The sequence below is a fragment of the Panthera tigris genome, chromosome B4 (genome assembly GCF_018350195.1).
Source record: "Panthera tigris isolate Pti1 chromosome B4, P.tigris_Pti1_mat1.1, whole genome shotgun sequence".
Lineage (NCBI taxonomy): Eukaryota > Metazoa > Chordata > Mammalia > Carnivora > Felidae > Panthera > Panthera tigris.
Window position 1 is genome coordinate 37036680 of NC_056666.1, and position 25641 is coordinate 37062320.

At 38.1% G+C, this 25641-nt stretch overlaps 1 protein-coding gene across 1 annotated transcript in view; it reads left to right on the forward strand.

Annotated features, from left to right (window-relative positions):
• KDM5A (lysine demethylase 5A) overlaps positions 1 to 25641 on the forward strand; it is a 93698-nt gene that overhangs the window by 44366 nt on the left and 23691 nt on the right. The window contains exons 14-22 of the mRNA XM_042991539.1: positions 4208 to 4402; positions 10607 to 10788; positions 11146 to 11270; positions 12180 to 12330; positions 13666 to 13780; positions 16612 to 16967; positions 21108 to 21246; positions 23865 to 24044; positions 24679 to 24840. Of these exons, the coding sequence (XP_042847473.1) occupies positions 4208 to 4402; positions 10607 to 10788; positions 11146 to 11270; positions 12180 to 12330; positions 13666 to 13780; positions 16612 to 16967; positions 21108 to 21246; positions 23865 to 24044; positions 24679 to 24840 (1605 nt within the window). The remainder of the gene's footprint in view (positions 1 to 4207; positions 4403 to 10606; positions 10789 to 11145; positions 11271 to 12179; positions 12331 to 13665; positions 13781 to 16611; positions 16968 to 21107; positions 21247 to 23864; positions 24045 to 24678; positions 24841 to 25641) is intronic.

Here is a 25641-nt window from a genome sequence, read left to right on the forward strand (position 1 = left end):
TGCAGGGAGAGAGAGAATCTCAAGCAGGCTCTGTGCTGTCAGTGCAGAGCCCATCACGGGGCTCAGTCTTAACAGTCGTAAGATGAGTAGGATGCTTAACTGACTGAGCCACCCAGGCGCCCCTTGGGGAGGTGTTTTTTTGTAATATTGGGTCTTATGTTTTCTGTAGCCACCTTAATTTATTAAATTTCATAGTGAATCATTTTTGTTTCCTTGGTTAACGGATGACATGAGTAATCTTATTTGATCTAGTAACTTTAAACATTATTAGGCTTGGGGCGCCTGGGTGGCTCAGTCGGTTAAGCGTCCGACTTCAGATCAGGTCACGATCTCGCGGTCCGTGAGTTCGAGCCCTGCGTCAGGCTCTGGGCTGACCACTCAGAGCCTGGAGCCTGCTTCTGATTCTGTGTCTCCCTCTCTCTCTGCCCCTTCCCCGTTCATGCTCTGTCTCTCTCTGTCTCAAAAATAAATAAAACGTTAAAAAAAAAAGTTAAAAAAAAACAAAACATTATTAGGCTTAAGAAGCAGTATGAGCAAGTTCGAGCTTAGGACTTTTCCTTGGGTTTGAACTCTGTTTTTGTTTTTAAGTTGATTTATTTTGAGAGAGACATAGAGCAAGTGGGGAAGGGGTAGAGAGAGAGGAAGAGAGAAAGAATCCCAAGCAGGCTTTTTGCACTGTCCGCACAGAGCCCGATACAGAGCTTGAACTCATGAACCATGAGATCATGACCTGAGCCGAAGTTGGACACTTAATCGACTGAGCCAACCAGGCTCCCCAAGCTCTATTTTTTTTTTAATTTAACTAACATTTATTAACTGTTTATGATTTACTTGTTTCTTGGCTAGATGTAGGATAGGAAATAGAGGTAATTCAGAAACAAATTAAAGATGGTTTCTGCCTTTAATGTTTTCACTGTTATTGGTTTGGCCTTGAGCAGCTCTTTTAATTTCACTGGGCCTAAGTTTTTCACATGGTATATAAAGATGCTAAGATTTGCTTAATAACTTCAAATAAGTGAGATGATATATGTAAAAGTCCTTGAAACTCTGTAGAAGAAGAGTGTGATAGAAATGGGAAATTTTTTTTTTTATTTGTCAAGTTAGCTAACATACAGTGTAGTCCTGGCTTCAGGAATAGATCCCCGTGATTCATCACTTATATACAACACTCAATGCTCATCCCAGCAAGTGCCCTCCTCAATGCCCATCACCCATTTTCCCTACCCCCATCAACCCTTAGTTTGTTCTCTGTATTTAAGAGTCTCTTATGGTTTGTCTCTGTCTTGTTTATATCTTATTTTTCCTTCCCTTCCCCTATAGTTATCTGTTAAGTTTCTTAAATTCCACATATGAGTGAAAGCATATGATCTCTGTCTGTCTCTGACTGACTTATTTCACTGAGCATAATATGCTCCAGTTCCATCCACGTAGGTGCAAATGGCAAGATTTCATTCTTTTTGATTACTGAGTAATACTCCATTGTATATATATACCACATTGTCTTTATCCATTCATCGTTTGATGGACATTTGGGCTCTTTCCATAATTTGACTATTGTTGAAAGCGCTGCTATAAACATTGGGGTGCATGTGCTCCTTCGAATCAGCACTCCTGTATCCTTTGAATAAATTCCTATTCGTGCTATTGGTGGGTCATAGGGTAGTTCTATTTTTACTCTTTTGAGGAACCTCCACACTGTTTTCCAGAGCGGCTGCACCAGTTTGCATTCTCACTAACAATGCAAGAGGATTCCTCTTTCTCCACATCCTTGCCAACGTCTTGTTTCCTGAGTTAATTTTAGCCACTCTGACTGGTGTGAGGTGGTATCTCATTGTGGTTTTGATTTGTATTTCTGTGATGATGAGCAATGTTGATCATCTTTTAATGTGTCTACCATCTGCATGTCTTCTTTGGAAAAGTGTCTATTCGTGTCTTCTGCCCATAGAAATGAAATGTTTTAGCAGCTTTAGATTTGGAATAAAGTGATGGTATTAAGTTTTATAAGCCACAATAGATAATCAGTTGTATTTTATATGGCTTCTTTACAGATTGTAATAATTAAGATCTGCATATCTTCTTGCCATTGTTAATAAGTTGTATCAGAAATGTTTAAAAAGTAAATATTTATGAATTAAGAAATGAAAGACTTGTAGATTGTTAATAGACAAAATAATTGCTAATCATAAGTTCAGTATAATTGTTTTCTTGGGAAAGATGGTTTCTTTAGAAGAGTATGGAAATATTACTTGATTCAGAGATAGTCTTATATTCTTAAACTATGATTCCTATCGTTGTCTTCTGCCTGTCTTAAACTGGAGGTGATTTCTAAAAGGTTCTTAAAGGGGCATTTTTTAATTTTTTCTCTTTTATATCTTAGTTTTCAAATATAAACTAAAACCCTATTTAAATCACCCAAGTTTTTCCACTGTACAGGAGGATACAAGTGGGGGGGGGGTGGAGAGGGAAAGAGAGAGAGAAAGGAAAGAGAGAGAAAAGAGAGAAAAGGAATGGGAGGAGTGTGTGTGTTTGTGTGTACAGGCATACGTGTTTCATCACACTTTATTGCACTCCACAACTGCATTTTTTTTTTTTTTAATACAAATTGAGGGCTTGTGGCAAACCTGTGTCAAGCAAGTCTCTTGGTGCCAGTTTTCCAATGGCATTTGTTCATGTCTCTATGTCACATTTTGGTAATTCTGGCGATATTTCAAACTTTTTCATTATATGTTACAGGGATCTATGATTAGTAATTAGGATTTGTTGAAAGTTCTGGTGATTGTTAGCATTTTTTAGCAAGAAAGTATTTTTTTTCATCCCCCCCCAAGAAAGTATTTTTGAAGTAAAGTGTGTACATTGTTTTTTTAGACATAATGCTGTTGCACACTAAATATATATTGTATGGTGTAAACCTAACTTTCATATGCACTGGAAAACCAAAAAATTCACTTGACTCACTTTATTGTGGTATTCACATATTATGGTGGTCAGGAACTGAACCCACAATATCTCCAAGGAATGCCTGTATAGTATAACTAGTATCACAATTTGGCTTAGAGCTTGATGGTTAAAGAAATTTTCAGTATTTATCTTAAAGAAGGAATCTGATGATTTATGAAAAGTGATCATTTCACGTAGGGAGAATAAAGTATATAATCTCATGACTTCACTTTGAATTCTCTTTGGGTCAGACTGATTGCATTTATTTATTTATTTATTTTTACATTATTTATTAAAAAATTTTTTTAATGTCTATTTTTGAGAGAGAAAGAGCGTGAGTGGGGGAGGGGCAGAGAGAGAGAGATGAAGAATCCAAAGCAGCCTCCAGGCTCTCTGAGCTGTCAGCACAGAGCTTAACGTGGGGCTTGAACTCATGAGCCCATGAACTCATGACCTGAGCTGAAGTTGGACATTTAACCAACTGAGGCACCCAGGCATCCCTAAGTTATTTATTTTGAGAGAGAGTGTGTGTGTGTGAGCAGGGGAGGGGCAGAGAGAGAGAGAGAGAGAGAGAGAGAGAGAGAATCCCAAGCAGGCTCCACATTGTCAACACAGAGCCCGACCTGGGGCTTGATCCCACAAACCGTGAGATCATGACCTAGCTGAAATCAGGAGTTGGACACTTAACTAACTGAGCCACCCAGGTGCCCTAGACTGATTGTTTTTAAAATAATTTCTAGATGCTAAAATGTAAATCATCTTTTGCTTTGGTTCTTACAAAAAATTGAGTGAGTCCATGTGAATTGCTAAAGTAGTGCTTTTTTTCTCCCCTTTTCTTTTTCAAACTTCTGATAACATCTCTGCTTTTTGTTCTACGGAAACTTCTGTGCTGAATATGTCCACCAAACCCTTTATAATCTGAATGTCTTTTCTTTTTTCTTTAAAGGCAGTTTATGTTAGACTGGTCTAAAAGTTTGCTACCTCATTTAAATATCAAGGAACTTGTACTTCTGGTACATAATGAGTAGAAAGTCAATAGCTTAGGGTAGAGGCTTAGCATCTCAAATTATGGAAATTTTCTGTGGGAACACCTTTGAAATTCCTGCTGGGCCATAAAGATTTAATATTTAAGTTACCTCTTATTTTCAAATGGAGTTGGTTATTCTGCCTTCTTTACAGTAAAAGAGAGGATCTGTAGGCTAAATAGTGGTTTTGTTCTGGAAAATGTTATAAGCAAGTAAGTTAATTTGAGAAACTTGTCGTTTTACAGTTACCCATTGGACGTCAGTGTGTCAATCATTACAGACGTTTAAGGCGCCATTGTGTCTTTTCACATGAAGAACTCATTTTCAAGATGGCAGCAGATCCAGAATGCTTAGACGTGGGCCTGGCTGCCATGGTGTGCAAAGAATTGACTCTCATGACTGAAGAAGAGACAAGATTAAGGGAGTCTGTTGTACAAATGGTGAGTTTGCTTGGCACATTTCCTGTATTCAGTACTACTCATGGAATATACTAAAAATGGAATGTGTAGAAAGAATCCATTTTCATCTTTGATTCCTTTAGAAGTTAAACACAAAAATCATAAGTTTAGAGAAGGTATGTTTTTATACTTGCCATTTTGCGTTCTTCAAATTGAAAAATTTTAGGAATCTTTATGTCATTTCTAGATTAAAAAAATAGAATTCTATCAGCTAGAATTTCTTAGGTATATATTTATTTCTTTAAATAAGAATCTTCTACATATAGTGTTATTTCTTTAAATAAGAAAGTTCAAATCCTTTACTTTTCTTTGAGGTTTGAAATTGAATAAAAGTTATGTTTCTGGTGATTCCAACTGTCAGACTAAATTGATTTGTTTTTATTTCTTTCCTCTTTCTAAGCAACTTAATGAGTAGGAAGTACTGAATGACCAAGTGCTGGGATTTTTTTTTTTCCTGGTTTGGAAGCCAGTTGAATTTTTGATGGAGTTTCCTTATAATGGAGGTGGCTGGGCAGAGGGTGACCAGATCCACCTCCCACTGCAACCCCCCTCCACCCCAACAAGTGTTAGGATTTTGAATGCTTGTAGTAAATTAAATCTTTTGTTTTTTAAAATTTATTTATTTTTGAGAGAGCGGGAGCAGGGGAGGGGTAGAGAGAGGGAAAGAGAATCCTAAGTAGGCTCTGTGCTGTCAGCACAGAGCCCAGCATGGGGGCTTAAACTCACAAACCATGAGATTGTGACCTGAGCTGAAATCAAGAGTCAAACGCTTAACTGACTGAGCCACCCAGGCACCCCAAACCTTTTTTTAAAATTTAATTTAATTTTTTAGTTTATTTATTTATTTTGAGAGAGAGAGAGAGCGCAAATGGGGAAGGGGAAGAGAGAGAGAATCCCAAGCAGGCTCTGCACTGTTAGCACAGAGCCCAGTGCAGGGCTTGAACTCACGAACCATTAGCTCATGACCTGAGCCAAAGTCAGACACTTAATTGACTGAGCCACCCAGGTGCTCCTAACTCTATTTTTTAAAAATTCAACTAACGTTTTAATTTGAAATTAAAAGCAAATTACCATTGGGGCACCTGGGTGTCTAAGTTGGTGAGGCCTCCAACCCTTGTTTTCGACTCAGGTCATGATATCATGGTTTGTGGGATCAAACCCCTCACCTGGCTTTGCGCTGACAGGATTCTCTGTCTCTCTTTCTCTCTCTGCCCTTCCCTGTGCTCACATGCATGCTGTCTCTCAAATAAACATTAAAAAACATTTTTTTTTAAGTTAACCATTTATATTAGCACCCTCCAAGAATGAAATACTTAGGTTTCTTTTTTTTTTTTTTTAATGTTTATTTTTGAGAGAGAGACAGAGTGCGAGCAGGGGAGGGGTAGAGAGAGAGGGAGACACAGAACTTGAAGTGGGCTCCAGGCTTTGAGCTGTCAGCACAGAGCCTGACATGGTGCTTGAACTCATGAACCGCAAAATTGTGACTTGAGCCAAAGTCAGATGCTTAACTGACTGAGCCACCCAGGCGCCCCAGTTTCTTTCTTTTTTTTTTTTGGAAGTTTATTTTGAGAGCGAGTGAGTACAAGTAGGGAGGGGCAGAGAGAGGGAGAGAGAGAGAGAATCCTAAGAGCGCTCCCAGTGGAGAGCTTGAAGCTGGGCTTGAATTCATGAAACAGGGAGATCATGACCTGAGCGGAAACCAAGAGCCAGACACTTAACCAACTGAACCACCCAGGTACCCCGAACATGTACAGGGAGGAAAACTATAAAACTCTGATGAACCAAATCAAAGAAGAGTTTAGTAAATGGAGAGATATTCCATGTTCATGGATCGGAAGACTCAGTGTTGTCAAGATGTCAGTTCTTCCCAGTTTACCTATAAATCCAGTGAAATCCTTATCAAAATCCCAGCAAGTTATTTTATGGATATTGACAAATTGGTTCTAAAATTTATTTGGAGAGATAAAAGACTCATAACAGCCAAGTCAGTATTGCAGAAGAACAAACTCAGAAGACTAATGCTACCTGATTTCAAGACTTACTATAAATTGTACACCTGAAACTAAAGTACACTGTGTGTCAACTATACTCATAAAAAATAAATAAAAATATTAAATACTTACTATAAAGCTAGAGTAGTAATAAAGACTATGTGGTATTTACAAAAGAACAGACAAATCAACCAGTGGAACACAACAGAGAACCCAGAAACAGACTCACATAAATACAGTCAACTCACCTTCCACAAAGAATGATTTCTTTCCCATTGCCTGGTGTCCATCTTTTGAAGTTTCATAGGTACTGTGTTTTTTACAAATTGAAGGTTTGTGGCAACCTTGCATTGATCAAATTTATTGGCCTCATTTTTCCAACAGCATTTGCTCACTTCATGTCTCTCTGTCACATTTGGTAATTCTCACAATATTTCAAATTTTTTCATTTTATTTTATTTCATTTTTAATTATGGTATAATTAATATACAATGTTATATTAGTTTTAGGTGTACAATATAGTGATTCAAAAATTCTACACATTAGTGAGGGCTCATCATAAACGTACTCTTCATCCCCTTCACCTATTTCACTGATCCCCCCCCCCCCACCTCCCCTCTGTAACCAACAGTTTATTCTCTATATTTAATAGAGTCTGGGGCATCTAGCTGGCACAGTGGATGACTTGAACCCAGGGTCATGAGTTTGATCTCCACATTGGGTGTAGAGCTTACTTAAAAAAAGAATGAAATTCCCTTAATAGAGTCTGAGGTTTTTTGTTTTTTGTTTTTTGTGTTTTGTCTTTTTTTCTTTGTTTTGTTTCTTCAGTTCCACATATGAATGAAATCAGATGGTGTTTGTCTTTTTCTGACTGATTTATTTCACTAGCATATTCTCTAGATCCATCCATGTTGTTGCAAATGGCAGGTTTTTGTTCTTTTTAATGGCTGAATAATATTCCATTGTGTATATATACCACGTTTTTTTATCCATAATTTGGCTATTGTAAAGAATGCTGTAATAAACTTAGTGGTGCACATATCTTTTCAAATTAGTGTTTTCATATTCTTTGGGTAAATACCCAGTAGTGCAATTGCTGAATCATATGGTAATTCTAACTTTAATTTTTTGAGGAACCTCCATACTGTTTTCCACAGTGGCTGCACCAGTTTGCATTCTTACCAATAATGCATGAGGGTTTCTCTTTCTCTACATCCATGCCAACACTTGTTGTTTCTTATAGTTTTGATTTTAGCCATTCTGACAGTCATGAGACTATATTGTAGTTTTGATTTGCATTTCTATGATGAAGAGTGATGTTGAGCATCTTTTCATGTGTCTGTTAGCGATCATGTATGTCTTTGGAGAGATGTTTATTAATGTCTTTTGCCCATTTTTGTTGATTTTTGTTTTTTTATTTTTTATTTTTGTATTTTAGAGAGAGTGCAAGTGGGGGAGAGGGACAGAGGGAGAGAGAAAATCTTAAACAGGCTTCCATGCTCAGCGTGGAGCTTGACACAGGGCTTGATCCCACAACTATGGGATCATGACCTGAGCGCAGATCAAGAGTCAGATGCTGATCCACCCAGTCACCCCTTCTGCCCATATTTTAATTGGTCACGCTTTTTTAAATTATTATTATTATATTCTTTATGGTCATTTTATGAGTGATCTTTGATGTTATAACTGTAATTGTTTTGGGGTGCCACAACCTGTGCCCTCATAATGGTGAACTTAATCGATAAATGTGCATGTTGAGCCTGCTCTACCAACTAGCTATTTCTCTGTTCCTGTTTATTCTTTGAGCTACAACAATACTGAAATTAAGCCAAGTAATAGCCCTATTACAGCGGCCTTTTAAGTGCTCAAGTGGAAGGAAGAGTTACACATCTCTCACTTTGGATCAGAAGCTAGAAATTATTAAGCTTAGTGAGGAAGGCATGTGGAAATCCTACATAGATCAAAAGCTAGGCTTCCTGTGCCAGCTAGCCAGGTTGTGAATGCAAAGGAAAAGTTCTTGAAGTAAATTAAGAGTGCTACTGTAGTGAACACATGAACAGTAAGAAAGCAAAATAGCCTTTTTTGAGGATACGGTGAAAGTTTTAGTGATCTGGATAGAAGATGGAACCAGCCACAACATTTCCTTATGCCAGGGCCTAATCCAGAGCAAGGCCCTAACTCCTAAGTTTTATGTATGCTGAGAGCTGTGAGGAGGCTGCAGAAGTTTGAAGCTAGCAGAGGTTGGTTCATGATGTTTGAGGAAAGAAATCATCTACACACCACAAAAATGGAAGGTGAAGCAGCAAGTGCTGATACAGAGCTGCAGCAAGTTATCCAGAAGATGTAGCCAAGGTCATCAGTGAAGGCGGCTACACTAAGTATAGATTTTCGGTGTAGACAAAACTGCCTTCTATTAGAAGGAGATGCCATCTAGGACTTTCATGGCTAGAGAGAAGTCAATGCCTGGATTCAAAGGGCAGGCTGACTCTCTTGTTAGGGGCTAATACAGCTGATGACATTAAGTTGAAGCCATTGCTCATTTACCAATCCTAAAATCTCAGGGTCCAGCTAGGGACATCTGGCTGGCTCAGTCAGTTAAGCATCTGACTCTTGGTTTTCACCTACAGCTGGTGAGATTGAGCCCTGCATCGGGCTCCTGTGCAGACAATGTGTAGCCTGCCTGGGATTCTCTCTCTCCTTTCTCTGTCCCTCCCCTGCTCACACACTTGCTCTCTCTCTCTCTCTCTCTTTCAAGAGAAATAAACATTAAAAAATAAATAAATCTTTAAGAATTGTGCTAAATCTACTCTGTGTTGTATAACTGGAACAACAAAATCCAGATGACAGCACACGTGTTTACAAACAGTTTACTGAATATTTTAAGCCCACTGTTGGACCTGCTGTGCAGAGAAAAAAAAAAGATTCCTTTCAAAATATGACTGCTCATGGACAAATGTGCCTGGCCACCCGAAAGCTCTGATGGAGATGTCCAACAAGATTGATGTTGTTTTCATGCCTGCTAACAGAACATCCATTCTGCAGCCTGTGGATCAAGGAGTAATTCAACTTTCAGGTCTTAATATTTAAGAAATAAATTTTGTAAGGCTACAGCTGCCATAAATAGTCTTCTGATAGATCTAAGCAGAATAAATCGAAAATCTTCTGGAAAAGATTCACCATTCTAGATACTATTAAGAACATCTGTGACACATGGAACAAGGTCCAAATATCAACATGAACAGAAGTTTGGATGAAGTTGATTCCAGCTGTGGCAGGAATGACTTTTAGGGCTTCAAGATCTCAGTGGAGAAGAAAGTGTAGACGTGTTGGAAAGAGCAAGAGAACTACAATCACAGAAGTGGAGCCTGAGGATGTGACTGAATTGCTGCAATCTTGTGATACGGCTTTAGCAGATGAGGAGTTGCTTCTGATGGATGAGCAAAGAAATTGTTTTCTGGAGATGGAATCTACTCCTGGTGAAGATGCTGTGAAGATTATTGAAATGACGACAAAGGATTTAGAATATTATGTAAACTTAGTGGATAAAGCAGTGGCAGTGTTTGAGAGGATGGACTCATATTTTGAAAGAAGTCCTAATTGTGAATAACATGCTGTCAAATAGCATCATATGCTAAGAGAAGTCACACGTGAAAGAGACAATTGATGTGACTCCATTGTTTTAAGAAATTATAACGGCCACTCCAATCTTAAGCAACCACCACCCTGATCAGTTAACAGTCTGATGAACATCGAGGCAAGACCCTCCATCAGCAAAAAGATTATAACCTCCTGAAAGCTTAGATGATGTTGAGCATTTTTTAGCAGCAAAGGATTTTTTAATTAAGGTGTGTACATTGCTTTTTCAGACACAATACTATTGCACGCTTAATGGACTACAGTATGGTGTAAATATAACTTATATATTTGCTGAGAAACCAGAAAATTTATTTGACTTGTTCTGTTGTGATAGTTGTTTTATTGCCATGGTCTGGAACCAAACCCACAGTATCTCTGAAGTGTGCTTATACATTGGTGGAGACTCATGAAGTAAGTTCTTGTGGTATGGTCCCATTTCAGGTTTAACCTGTGTCATTAATGGGGCATCATTTTTCCTTGTAAGAAAAAAATTTAATAACTTGAAGGTCTTTGATGCTTGAGAGATAGATTTGATGTAGTGACATGAATTGTATTTCAGGGTGTGCTGATGTCGGAAGAAGAGGTGTTTGAACTTGTTCCTGATGATGAGCGACAGTGTTCAGCATGCAGAACCACATGTTTTCTCTCTGCTCTGACATGCTCCTGTAATCCTGAGCGGCTTGTGTGTCTCTACCATCCAGCTGATCTGTGCCCCTGCCCCATGCAGAAGAAGTGTCTTAGGTATCCATAAGTTTCTTGTAAAACTTGTTAATTCTTTGAAAACCAAGGGCATTGTTCTTTGTAATTTCCCTTCCCCATGTGTAGACTGGTGACTTTTCCTTGTCTCTCTGCCTCCCTGCTGTGGACCAGTCCTTTAAAGTTGGCTCTAAACTTGGCAACTGAAGTTATTTTATCAGTTGATTTCATATATTCCCTGTCTCTCCCTACATTAAACCTCTATGGACAACTTTGATTTTTTTAAGGCCCCATTCCCCTCATCATTGTATTAAACTGATTATGTTTAAAATTTATTTTCAAGTTATTGTTGGATTTTCAAGTTTTTATTTCTGTGTTTTGTTTGTTTCTCTTTGTTTTTAGATACCGCTATCCATTAGAAGACCTCCCTTCTCTGCTATACGGTGTGAAAGTCAGGGCACAATCTTATGACACTTGGGTCAGCCGTGTTACAGAAGCATTATCTGCCAACTTCAACCACAAGAAAGGTTAAGTATCCTCCTTTTGTATGCATACACTGAAATTACTGTCACATTGAAAGAGGCCTTGTGGGGCGCCTGGGTGGCTTGGTCGGTTAAGCGTCCGACTTTGGCTCAGGTCATGATCTCACGGTCCGTGAGTTCGAGCCCCGTGTTGGGCTCTGTGCTGACAGCTCAGAGTCTGGAGCCTGTTTCGGATTCTGTGTCTCCCTCTCTCTCTGCTCCTCCCCTGTTCATGCTCTGTCTCTCTCTGTCTCAAAAATAAATAAACATTAAAAAAAAAAAATTAAAAAAAAAAAAAAAGAAAGAGGCCTTGTTTTGTTTTATGTGTTTTTCTATTAAGGAAAAATCTTAGGCTTCATTTAAGATTTGAGACTAATGGATTGGTTGACTGACTTAAGATTTAGTTTTCTATTTGAGAATCTTCTCTTACATCAAAAGTTAATATAAAATGGGACAGATGGCTAACTGGCAATACATATGTATTTTGGGGAGCCATTGTTACCAGTGGACTAACACTGAAGGCTAATTAAGAACAAGGAATTGCAGGGGCGGCTGGGTGGCTCAGTCAGTTAAGTGTCTAGACATTGCTTGGGATTCTCTGTCTGTCCCTCTCTCTCTGCCCCTCCCCTGCTTGCGTGCATGCTCGCTCTCTCTCTCTCTCTCTCTCTCTCTCTGTCTCTCTCAAATAAATAAAACATTAAAAAAAAAAGAACGAGGAATTAACCTTACCTGAGAGAAATCATCCATAAGGATTAGGAATGAGCATCTGCTCATAAGCTTTTAATTGCATTGGTGAGATTTTCCCAGCTGCGATGATTCTTCTGATAGGTTGAGGACTAACTTGAGAGGGGTTGGTTAACATTTTTAAATGGCTTTTTATGTCTGTGGTTATAGCATACGGTTTTATTCTTACAGATTTGATTGAATTACGAGTAATGCTGGAAGATGCTGAGGATAGGAAATACCCAGAGAATGATCTCTTTAGAAAGCTCAGGGATGCTGTAAAAGAAGCGGAGACCTGTGCCTCTGTGGCTCAGCTGCTTCTCAGCAAAAAGCAGAAGCACAGGTAAGACTATGAAGAAGAGTTGGGTTCCCCAGTGGTTTCTTGTGGGTTTTTTGGTCTTGTTTGTTTTTCTTTCAGTGTAGAAGCCAGAATTTTAACTGGCTCACAAGGCCCTCTATTTAATCTTTGATCTCTTGTGGCCATTTCCCTTTCTCCTCCAGTCATGTCCCAATCTTAAACCCCTACTACTCTCCCTTCTTTCTTGCTTCACTCTGCAGTCTTCTTCCCCTTTCTGCTTTTCCTACACACTGGGCACGGTTCTCCTTAGGGCCTTCACAGGCCTTCCCTGCTATCCAGGTGGCTTGTCCCTCACTTCTTTCAGGTCTTTTTCAGATGACACATTCTTGAAGAAACTTGCTCTGACAACCTTTATAAAGTTGCAACCTTTTTACTCTTTTTTCCTGTTTTGTTTTTCTCCTAGCCCAGTCACCTCCTGATATACTAACTCATTATCTCTTCTACTGTTTCCCAGGCCCACTAGAACATGTGTGAGACTAGGATGTTGGAGATTTTTTATTCATTTTTTCATGCTTTATTTCTTGTGCTTAGCACAATGCCTGGCATATAATAGGTGTGCAATAAATATTTGTAAATAAATAAATGATACTACATGCTGAAGGCAGGTGGCAGCAAAGACTAACCTTGATGGATGCAGGAAAGGCTGTTATTAAGGAGTGTAGAAGTATGCGCCCTTGATTTAATGTCATTTATATGTGTTAAATTTTCTGTGGTATTGTTTTGTATTCATTCCAACACATTCCTGGTATCTGAACAGGTTCTTCTGTTGCACTTCACATTGGGTTTTAAAATTACCTTGTATAGTTTTTATTTACCATTTCATTAGAGAATCTTTCTTAAAGATGTTGGTCAGTGAATCTTCAGCTGTCATTGGGTCACTAACCCTCTCGGAGAATCTGGCAAAAGCTTAGAGACCCTTTTCTTAGAAAAATGCACATACACATACAGTTCTGAATATGTTTCAGAGGGTTTATTGTCTCCTAAGTTAAAGGTGCCCTTGTTCCACATTTTAAGCTTTTTGAGGTAGAATATTTAGTTTTATTAATGAACATAATATTTTGATCTGAGGAATTGATTAACTGTTTGAAATGTTTAACACTTGTAAGATTGGAGGAACTACAACTTGGAGTATTGAATCTTTGAGCCATTAACTAAAGAGGTAAATACCTGATTTGGAGGTGATCAGCATTACAGTGGAACCTCTCAAACACTCATATTCTGGGGTTGCTTGGGTTAGAATTCTAGAGAGACTAGAAGCCCCTTTGATATCAGATGACTATGAATTTTTCTTACTTATGTCTCAATATTATTTCACATCAGGCAGAGCCCAGATAGTGGGAGGACTCGGACCAAACTGACAGTGGAAGAATTGAAGGCCTTTGTCCAACAACTTTTTAGTCTTCCATGTGTCATCAGCCAAGCTCGACAAGTAAAGGTGGAGTATTACGTTTCTTTTCTTGGGTAATAACCTTTGTAGTATGGGTTTCTGTTTTGGGCAGATAAAATACTGTGTCTAGACTAGTTTTTTGTTCTGTTTCTCTTACTGCTGACAGTAAGAATCCTTTGGTTTAGGGGCGCCTGGGTGGCTCAGTCAGTTAGGCATTCAACTCTTGATTTCTGCTCAGGTCATGATCTCACGGTTGATGGGTTTGAGCCCCACATCGGGCTCTGTGGTGACAGTTCAGACCCTGCTTGGGATTCTCTCTCTCCCTCTTTCTCTGCCCTCCCCTGCTTTCTCTCTCTCTCTCTCTCTCTCTCTCTCAAAATAAATAAACTTAAAAAAAAAAAAGAATTCCTTGGTTTAGTTCTTAGTCTTTAATACTCCCTTTAAGATTCTGGAACCAAGAGTAATTAGTTTAGAATTTTTTTCTGTTTTAATTTTAGATCAGAATCCCTATCTGGCATAGATAAAATTGAAATGCAAGAAAATCATTAAAAGAATCTAAATGTTTCAGTAAGTTATTAGTTCATGAGCTTTTAAAAATATGAGCTCTGAAATTACTAGAGTCCTGATGGTTTCTTGAATTTGTAAAATCTCAAAAGTATATATCAAATACATTAATTTGTGTAGTTAGTATTCCTTTGATAGTTCATGGTGGTGGTTTGTGATTTGGCCATGGGCAGGATATCTGAAATGGTTTTTATCAAGGTTATCAGCTTGTGAAATCTAGTATCAATTGTGTTTTTGCTTTATTCCTTGTTGTGGGAGCATTTTGATAGTTAACCACACTTTCCTATCTGAGAGACTTTCTTCTCTAAACATCTGTGACATCACACTCTTTGGTTTTCTAGGTTATTCACAACTCCTTCTCTTTAGTCTTCTTTGCTGTTTGTTTTCTCCTTGGCTTGACTTCTAATTGTGGAGTATGTTCGGAGCCTCAGCCCTTTCTTTAGTCTAGGTCTTGACATCTTACTTGTTTAGTGACATTAAACAAATCTGATCTGATTCCCAGATCACCAGTTCTTAGTGCCTTTGTTCTTTCCTACAGGCTTGTACGTTCAGTGGCATACTCTCCATATCCCTTTGGCAGACTGAAGTAATCTTAAAAGCCTTTTAATGAGTCAAAATCCTTGATTCCTTTATTTCCCTTATTACCCTACAACCAGTCTCTAAACAAGTGCTGTTTTATCTTCAAAATGTATCCCAGAGTGAACCATTTATCATCATGACCATTGCTTAAACTGCTCTGAACCACTAGATTCTAGGCCTTAGGTTACTGTAATAGCCTCTTAACTCACCTCCTTTCTTCTTCTCTTGTCCTTGATAGTTGATTTTTTATTTGGTAGCCAGAATGATTGTGTAAAATATAAATCAAATCATATCATTTATTTGTGGTTAAATTCTCCAGTGCTTCCTCAAAGCCATTAGAATGAAATCTAAATTCATAATCTACAGGGCACTGTGTAATCTGACCTCTGCTTATTTTTAAACTACATTCTCCACTTTGCTTCTCATCATCCACTCATCCAGATGAGCAAGACAGCAAGCTCATTTCTCTTTAAGAGCTTTTGCAGTTATTACTTGCCCTGCCTGAACTGCTCTTCTTCCAGATCTTCTTATAGTTCCCACTTCCGTCTCCTTATTTTAGTTTCAGTTCATCTGTTTTCTGTGACCACCATTGCAATGTAGTATGCCCTCCTCCTCTGGTCATTCTCTATTGTGTTCTATTTTGTTCTCATAGCATTTAAAACGAACTGAAACATTTCATTCACGTATTCAGTGTCTGGCTATTTAGATTAAAATGCGTTCCTTGAAGACAAAGGACTGTATGTTTTAATATTGTGCACTTAAAACAGTGGCTATATCTAAGTCTGCAGTCTTTAAATATTTTTTGAATTGGAGCGCCTCCGTGGCTCAGGGTTAAGTGTCCGACTTCAGCTCAGGTCATGATCTTGCGACTCGTGAGTTTGAGCCCCACATCAGGTTCTGTGCTGCCAGCTTCAGAGTCTGTGTCTCCCTCTCGCTCTGCCCCTCCCCCGCTCATGCGCTCGCTCTCTCTCTCTCTCTCTCTCTCAAGAATACACATTTAAAAAAAATTTAAAAGTTTTTTTGAATGAGTCGTATTTTTTTTTATTTTTTTTATAGAATTTTTTTTTTTTAACGTTTATTTATTTTTGAGACAGAGAGAGACAGAGCATGAACGGGGGAGGGTCAGAGAGAGGGAGACACAGAATCTGAAACAGGCTCCAGGCTCTGAGCTGTCAGCACAGAGCCTGACGCGGGGCTCGAACTCACGGGACCGTGAGATCATGACCTGAGCTGAAGTCGGCCGCTCAACCGACTGAGCCACCCAGGCGCCCCTGAATGAGTCATATTTTAAAAGGAAGAAGGTAAGTAATTACAGAGAAGCATATTTATGATATTTACGTTTTTTACTATCGTATCTATTTGGTGCTATAATGGTGAAATTATTAGATAATCTAGAGTTAGTTTGCCTGAGCTATATTCCATACTCATTTTGTATCTTTTATTTTTTATTTCTTTAAAAAAATTTTTTTTTTCCATTTATTTATTTTTTGAGTGACAGAGTGAGACAAAGTGAAAGTGGGGGAGGGGCAGAGAGGGAGACACAGGATCGGAAGCAGGCTCCAAGCTCTGAGCTGTCAGTGCAGAGCCTGACACGGGGCTTGAACCCACAGACCGTGAAATCATGACCTGAGCGGAAGTCGGACACTCAACTGACTGAGCCACCCAGGCGCCCCTCATTTTGTATCTTTTAAATTTGGTTGTTTTGTTTTTTGTTTTTTTTTTTTTTACTTTTTCAGAATCTCCTGGATGATGTGGAAGAGTTTCATGAACGTGCTCAAGAGGCCATGATGGATGAAACCCCAGATTCTTCCAAACTCCAAATGTTGATAGACATGGGTTCTAGTCTCTATGTGGAGCTACCTGAATTAGCACGACTAAAGCAAGAGCTACAGCAGGCTCGATGGTTGGATGAAGTAAGACTGACCCTGTCAGATCCACAGCAGGTCACTTTGGATGTCATGAAGAAACTGATAGACTCTGGGGTGGGGTTGGCACCCCACCATGCTGTGGAGAAGGCAATGGCTGAACTACAGGAGCTCCTTACAGTCTCTGAGCGGTGGGAAGAAAAGGCTAAGGTCTGCCTGCAGGCAAGGTGAACACATATATTGATGACTGTTGCCTCTTTAATAACAAAGTCAGAGTAGAACCGAAGGAGGAACATAAGGTTCTATTTCATTAAATATTTAGATGTTTTGTGCCTTCCCTGATCAATCACTAAATTATCGAATAGGTCTGCACATAAACAGTTTTCAAATATTGTGTGCACTCTAGTGCAGAGTACTTTGTTAGGTACTTTAGGTGACACAAAGTAGTATTTTGTTTAGAACTTTCCATTACCTATGCTGTATTTCAGAGCTAAGAAATGTAAAGCTCACCACCATATGTTACTGTTAACTGAGAGGTACAGAAAAATGCAACAGGAGTTTAGAGGAGAGGTCAGTGTTAGCTTGGGTGCTCAGAAGAGAAGCTGGAGAGAAAAGAAAGAACTTAGGTAGAGACTTGAAGCATGAGTGCGATTGAAGCGGAAGGGAGGTAGGAGAAATGTCATAAGCTAAATTGTGTTTTGGTGACAAAAGTTAAATGGGCTTCCCTGGAGTAGAGGATTTATGCAGGAAAGTAGTGGGAAAGAGAAAGAAGGGGAAGAAAACGTTAAGTTGCATTAGCATTGGCACCCCATTGGATTTGTGAGATTTCAGTAAAGCATTCATCATATTTGTGTATCAACTAATTTCATAATTATGTAAGAACTAATGTCCTTTATTAAAGTATTTCTTCAGCTAAAATTGATACACAATTTCTTGTGTGAGGATGAGGAACCTGGGATACTTAGATCACATAGTTCTTAACACAGCTCAAATTTGAAGCCTTTTCCACTTCATTCCAAAGTCTTCATGTACTTAACTACTTTGCCAGCTACTTATTTTGAATGCAGATGATAGGAAAAGCCTTAGATGATTTAATGAATAATGAACACAGTTTTGTTTTGCCAAGAAAAGGCTGCATGTATTTTTGCTGGATATTTTGCTCTCCAGATGCCATGGAGAATACATACTAAAATGTATCCATAGCTTTTTTTCCTTTGAAACTATTCAGTGTCTTCAGATTCATGACAATTCCAGGAGCATATGAAATGGGAAAAACTAAATAACTGTGGAATGCAAAACTATAATTTGGTATACCTGATGCAACTTACTGTAGTCTACAGAATGAAAATTTGGCGGTAGTAATATGTGAAAACTTTTTCTCTCATTTTTCTACATTTAATCAGTCACCAAGTTTTAGTGAGTTTGCCTCCAAAATGTCTTTCATATCTGTCTTCACTGTCACTGACCTAGTTACAGTACTCTTGTATTTTCCCTTAATCTTTGCAATTCAGTAAGTATTCGTGGAGTAGCCGCTACATGCCAGGCACTGTTTCTCAGTGCTATAGAGACAGTAGGGAAAAGCACACAGAGTCCCTGCTCTAAAATAGAGCCAACATTCTAGTGGGGAGAGCCAAGAGACAGGTGAATAAGTGAGTGTATAAATGGATGAGTAAATTTCAGATAATTAGTGTCATGAAGAAAATAAAATTAGAAAATAGAGGGTGATGGAATTTGATGGGGATAGTGGGAAGAAGAATCTTTTGTTTTCTTACTCCTGTCAAGATAAGATTATCTTTTTTGGGGTTTTGTTGTAGTTGTTTGTTTTTAAATATTTATTGTCAAGTTAGCTAATATACAGTGTTTGCAGTGTGCTCTTGGCTTCGGGGGTAGATTCCCTATGATTCATTGCTTAGATACAACACCCAGGGCTCATCCCAACAAGTGCCTTTCTCAATGCCCATCACCCATTTCCCTTCTCCCCCAATCTCTGCCATCAATCCTCAGTTTGTTTTCTGTATTTAAGAGTCTCTTGTGGTTTGCCTCCCTCCCTCTCTGTTTGAAACTATTTTTTCCCCTTCCCTTCCCCCCTGGTCTTAAGTTTCCCAAGTTCCACATGTGAGTGAAAACATATGAAATCTTTCTCTGAATGACTTATTTCATTTAGCATAATATCCTCCAGTTCCATCCTCATTGTTGTAAATGGCATGATTTCATTCTTCCTCATTGCCAAGTAGTATTCCATTGTATATGTAAACCACATCTTCTGAATGGATAAAGTTATCTTTTTGAAACACATCTATAATATTCTTCACGTCTTAGCATTGATTGATTACTGACCATTATTTTCTCAATACCCTTCTTCGCTTTTGGCCTTTTTTCCCCCTGCCTCTTAAATAAAAGCTTTCCTCAAGATTCTGGTGTAGACCACTTCTTTTTTTCACTGTGTACATCTCCCTGGAAATTTCATCTAATTTCTTGGCTCCATTTGTCCTCTTTATACTGATTAACTCCAAAATCTCATGTATAACAGATATATTTCATAGATATCATCTACTTATTAGATAATTCCATTGGATGTCCTGTTGGTACCTCAGATTCCCCAAATCCAAAATTGGATTCATTCATACATAAGCCAGTACTTTGGAAATTAACTTTAACCTTTCCTTTCCACTTCCTTACCCTCAAACTCAGCTAACTACCAAGTCATGTTGATTATATTTCCTCAATGTTTCTCACTTTCATTCTTCTTTTGGGTGCTGTCATAGCTGGCCTAAATCATAGCAACAGGTTCTGTGACCTCAGTGACCTCACTCTTCTCTAACCCATTCTCTACATTGCAACTCGTATTTTCCTAAAATATAGGTATGGCTTGTCTTGTTTAAAGCCCTTCAGTGTTTCCCATTCTCCTTGGGATGAAATTTAGACTCCTTAACCTGATTCATAAGGCCATCTGTAATTTAGCCTCTTGCTTTAGGATCTAGCCTCATCCCTTGCCTATCTTCTTTGCATTCTGTGTTCCAAACATAGTGATCCCCACTTGCTTTCTTCAGACATGCCATGTTCTTTCTTGTCTCTGGACCTTTTCACATGCTTATTTTGTTTTCCTGTGGAACATTCTTCCCTTCTGCCCAGCCCCTGTGGTATACCCCTACCCTGCCTCTGGTCCCAGCTTTCCTGACTCACTCCTATTAAAAAAGGATAAACTTTAGAGGTCACTTCTGGGAAGCCTTCCTTCACCTGCCAAGTCAGTTTAGGTCCTCTGACTATATATTCTGATAGCATCTTACAGTGCATCATAACTGTGTATTAATAATCCCCCTCCACCACAAGATTGAAAAGTTTCATGAGCATATAGTAGGATTTCTATATGATGAAACTATTCCCACCCTCAGTAGCTTCCTGTTGCTTTCATAGTGAAATTCATGGCTGTCAAGACCGCTTATATCAGTTTGTATCTATCTTTCCGGTCATGTTCTCCTACTTCCTGCTCTTACTCCTATTCCTGTTCTACCTCCATCCTCACGCCAGCCCCCATCTTAAACTGGGCTACTAACTTAATTTTTAAAATTTTTTTTATTATTTTTAAAATAATCTCTACCTCCAACGTGGGGCTTCAACTCATGGCCCTGAGATCAAGAGTTGCATGCTCTACTCATCGAGCCAATTAGGCTGCCCTGGACCACTAACTTATTTTTAAATGTGTCTTCCTGTGTTTGTTCATTATATTCCTGGTTTTTTTTCTTTAACATTCTACTTGATAAAATAAATTCTTTAAGCGCCCCTCAAGGCCCTTCTCAGCTCCCCTAAGCAGAATTAAACATGACATCCCATTTTGATGAGCCTATACTAATTTGTTCTTCGTCCCCAGTACAGGTTTAATTTTTATCTTGTATTCTGATTAGTTGAGGATAAGGTCTATTTTATTCATCTTTTTTGTAACTAGGTATTCTTGAATGCAGTTGAATTAAATGTATATGGTCAACATTAATGGACTTCTAGACTATTGCTTTCTACATTGCTGTCTAATATGCATCTCTGACAATTTCAGATATTGTGGAGTACTAAAATAGATGCAATTTACTATAGTGAAAAGAGCATGGGATCTGAGACTCATTCTGAATCAGTATTTCGGCTGTGCCATTCACTGTATTAAATGACTTTGGGGGTAAATTGATTTTTGAGCTAAGGGTTTCTTATTTGTAAATTGGAAATAAAGATAATCGCTGCTTTGCCTTCCTTATAGAATTGTGGTAAGAAGTAAAATCATGTATATGAAAGTTCTCTGCACATTCTAAAATGTGATTTAAATGTTGGTAGCAGTTTGACTTTTCCTCATGCATCTACCCTGTTTTTGTGGTTTTTTTTAGACCAAGGCACAGTGTGGCAAGTTTAGAAAGCATAGTGAATGAAGCCAAGAACATTCCAGCCTTTCTACCCAATGTGTTGTCCCTAAAAGAGGCCTTACAAAAGGCTCGAGAATGGACAGCGAAAGTAGAAGCTATTCAGGTAAGGAGCCTCTTGAGTTATCCTACCATTTGGGTAATGCTGTCTCACAGATGAATTCTTTAAGCCTATAATTTTTTAGAATAGAATAACCAGAATAAAATAATGATAGTACTTAAAATTCAATTGTTCTTCCATCTGATTCTATCATTCAAAGTAAATATTACCTATTTAAACGTTAACTTGTTTTGTTGACTTCCTGCTGTGAAAGATGACAGAATTAGCTATTTATTTAACTCTTAGCAGTAGGGAGTTTATTCCCTGCTGTATTCTTTGAATCTTTGCCATGTGCACAAATTACTTTAAAATAAGAGGCAGCAAAAAGAAAATGGAATTAATATTTACTGAACCCCATAACACTCATGGTACTATTCTAGTTGTTTGGGAGCAGAAATGTGAGGGAAGGGTGTAAAGGTAGTATCCAGGCCCTCAAAATAGCATATTCTCTAATTAGAAAGACATATACATTTTAATTTAAAACAAACTATAATGAGGTGCCTCAGTGAGTTGAGCATTCAGCTCTTGATTTTGGCTCAGGTCATGATCCAGGGTTGCGGGATCAAGCCCTGTGTCAGGCTCCATGCTGAGCGTGAAGCCTGCTGAAGATTCTCTCTCTCCCTCTGCCTCCTTCACCCCACTTACACACTCTCTCTCTCTAAAAGAAAAAAGAAAATTAAAACAATGAAATAAGGGCTAGAGATGAAACTGTATTTGAATATATAAAATTCCTCCTGAATTATAAAAACCTGGCAGCATTTTTAGTATTGAGGGTATACCTACTCTTTTTTGTAGAACTATATCCAAATAAAAGGAAACCAACTCTACTAAACTTAAGAGAGAACATACTGTAGTTGTCAAGTTCTAATGACTTCTATTTTACTTTGTTTTAAGTTGATTTTTTCTGGGAGCTGGTTAGCCGCACTTTTTCTATGCTATTTTAAAAATTACCTGTGTTTTCATTAGGGCAGCTCCTCTGTTTCATCTTTAACCTATTTCAGGAAGTTGGTTGTCCTCGAATGTCTGATAACCCTTAGTTGGCTGTTTATGACTGCTGGACCAAGTCTCCAAGTGTAGGTGGCTGCCATGTGTTTCCTCTGTCATTTAGAGGACTTTTCCTCCACTAAGCCCTCCCTTCAGTGGGGAGATGGACTTGTAGATTCTAAGTAAGTGGACAACTTCTGTTGACAGGCAGACTCTTCTTTAAGATACATAGTTTGGGAGCAGGCTCTGTCAAGCCTTAGCCAGGAGATATTCTGTAGTCAAACAGCTATAGCTGGGCACAAGGAGTACTAGTAAACATGGTATTTGTCAACCATATCTGTATTTGAGCTTTCTTTTCTTTTCCAGTTTGCTATTCTTTAATCCTAGTCCACAGTGATTTTAATTATACCATTTTAATATCTCTTAGGGCTAGAAGCTTCCCATATTCTTTGTAAAAATTGTCTTAAGTTGATGCACCTGGTTGGCTCAGTTGGTGGAACATGGGACTTTTGATCTTGGGGGTTGTGAGTTCAAGACCCCTGTTGGGAGCTGGAGCCTACTTTAAAGAAAAAAAAATTCACTGAAGTTTCTTGCTTATTTATTTTTCCACATGTTTCAGTGTAACTTTCCAAATGAATTTTTAGGCAAATGAGTCATTTAATAGATAGGAACTAACTTTTTATTAGAATGTCTGTTTAGCACGTAACTATGCCTTTCCTTCATTCAGAGCCTCTGAATAACAATGAATGTTAAGGGTATATATATACAGTTTCTTGTAGGAATGGTTACGTGTCCTGTCTGCTTGGAGATTCATCCAATCTTATCACTCAGAATTACTGTAATGGATTACTTGTTAACCCTCTCCCCTCTTGTAATGATTCATTTAGTTAGTAAATGTAAAGCAGTAATAGTTCTGAAAACAATAATGACTTCATTACACATAAATACCGAACCATGTGACTTAGGCAAATATCCATTCTCATCTGTATTTATAGAACATAAAATGGAGGTGGTTATCAGAACTAAAATACTGCTTTGTAGTATTTGGAAAAGTTGGAAGACTGAAATAGGCAAAAGAGATTACTGATGTCCTTTCCCTGGAATACTGGATATTGTCTGGTGAACCCTCCAAGATTATCTCATTGAAGGAGTGTGCGCCTTAGATTTTGTTTGACCAGGCTATCTTACAACTGTCGATTATTAAAAACGATAGTAATACAAATGAATTATGTCCATAGAAAAGCAATTAAACTTATCTATAATGGAACAATTGATTTCCACATGGTAGAAAAGATGATTGCATTGTTTGGTATGATATTAAACATCTGTTTCCATCTATTAGCAAATTCCTTGCCTCATTCCTGATCGTATTTATATACATGTTCTTTAGATTATCTGTTGAACTGGTTTTTACATTTTAACTTGTTCTCAATTAATAAAATAAAAAAACTTTGACAGCATGAATTTACAGACTTTTTAAAAACGACATTGGCTCTGTTAGTTCAAGAGATACGATTAGGTTTAAAGAATAATATTTAATAAAAAGCTTAACACTAAACTCTTTGTAAGATCTTCCGACCAGTATTGCTAGACTCCATAAGAAAGTGCAAGCTGTGTGAGAGTGTACTTTTGTTTTTCAGAGTGGCAGCAACTATGCTTACTTGGAGCAGTTGGAAAGCTTGTCTGCTAAAGGGCGCCCTATCCCTGTGCGTCTGGACGCATTGCCCCAAGTAGAGTCACAAGTAGCAGCTGCACGGGCATGGAGAGAACGGACGGGGCGGACCTTTCTTAAGAAGAATTCTAGCCATACGTTGTTGCAGGTAAAGAATAGTTGGTAATTTAACACCTGTAGGTAGGAGTTTCATTGGTGAGGGTTGTTTTCAGTTTATCTGGTCATGGTTATATAAGTGATTTCCTATTGTTTTCAGTTTATCTGGTCATGGTTATATAAGTGATTTCCTATTAAGTGATATCAAATGTTGACTAGAAATGTGGAGCTTTAGGCAGACTTATTTCCAGTTCATCTTCTGCTGCGTCCAGAATACAGCCTGGATCTTATCTCTGTTACTAATAGATTCTGTCATTGAAAGATTTATTTCTCAGAAGGACAAATTTAAATAGTCGTTATCTTTTTTATCTTGAGCATTTGAACATCGTAAAGAGCATAGTTGAAGTAAGATAGTTTCACGTTTGAGGACTGGCTCCCTAATTGCTAACCCTGTGTCCTTGGGCAAGTTGTTTCCTTTCTTAGCCTCAGTTTCCCTGGTTTGTAAAATACAGATAATACTACCTACTACGGAGGGTTGTTGTGAGGACTGAATTAGGTAATGTGTATAAAGTATGTAAGAAAAGTGTGTAGGACATGATGAATGGTCAGTAAATGATTCCTTTTATTATTTTCAGTTTTAAGATTTTTTAAAAACTGGAGCTCAGTGTTTGGTTTTATTTTTGTAGGTGCTGAGTCCCCGGACTGACATTGGTATATATGGGAGTGGTAAAAACAGAAGGAAAAAAGTAAAAGAACTAATAGAAAAAGAAAAAGAAAAGGATCTGGACCTTGAGCCTCTGAGTGATCTCGAGGAAGGATTGGAGGAAACCAGAGATACAGCCATGGTGGTAAGAAATTATGTAATGCATCTTGAATCTGCTTGTGAATACAAAATTCTGTGAAGATATTAGCAGATTCACTGGTTTTATGTTCTTAACTATTTTTGTTTTGTAAACATTATCTTTGGCTTTATATATATATGTATTTCATTTTTTATATTTGTTTATTTTTTATTTTTTAAGTTTTTATTTATTTTTTTAATTTACTTTCAAATTAGTAGTTAGCATATAGTGCAACAGTGATTTCAGGAGTAGATTCCTTAATTCCCCTTACCCATTTAGCCCATCTCCCCTCCCACCATTCCTCCAGTAACCTTCTGTTTGTTCTCCATATTTAAGAGTCTCTTACGTTTTTGTGCCCCCGCCCCCCGTTTTTATGTTATTTTTGCTTCCCTTCCCTTATGTTCATCTGTTTTGTATCTTAAAGTCCTCATAATGAGTGAAGTCCTATGATATTTGTCTTTCTCTGACTAATTTCACTTAGCGTGATACCCTGTAGTTCTATCCATGAAGTTGCAAATGGCAAGATTTCATTCTTTTTGATTGCCGAGTAATATTACATTACATACATATGTACCACATCTTCTTTATCCATTCATCCATCGATGGACATTTAGGCTCTTTCCATACTTTGGCTATTGTTGATAGTGCTGCTATAAACATTGGGGTTTCCCCTTTGAAACAGCACACCTGTGTCCCTTGGATAAATACCTAGTAGTGCAATTGCTGGGTCGTAGGGTAGTTCTATTTTTAATTTTTGAGGAGTGGCTGCACCAGTTTGCCTTCCCACCAGCAGCACAAAAGAGAGCC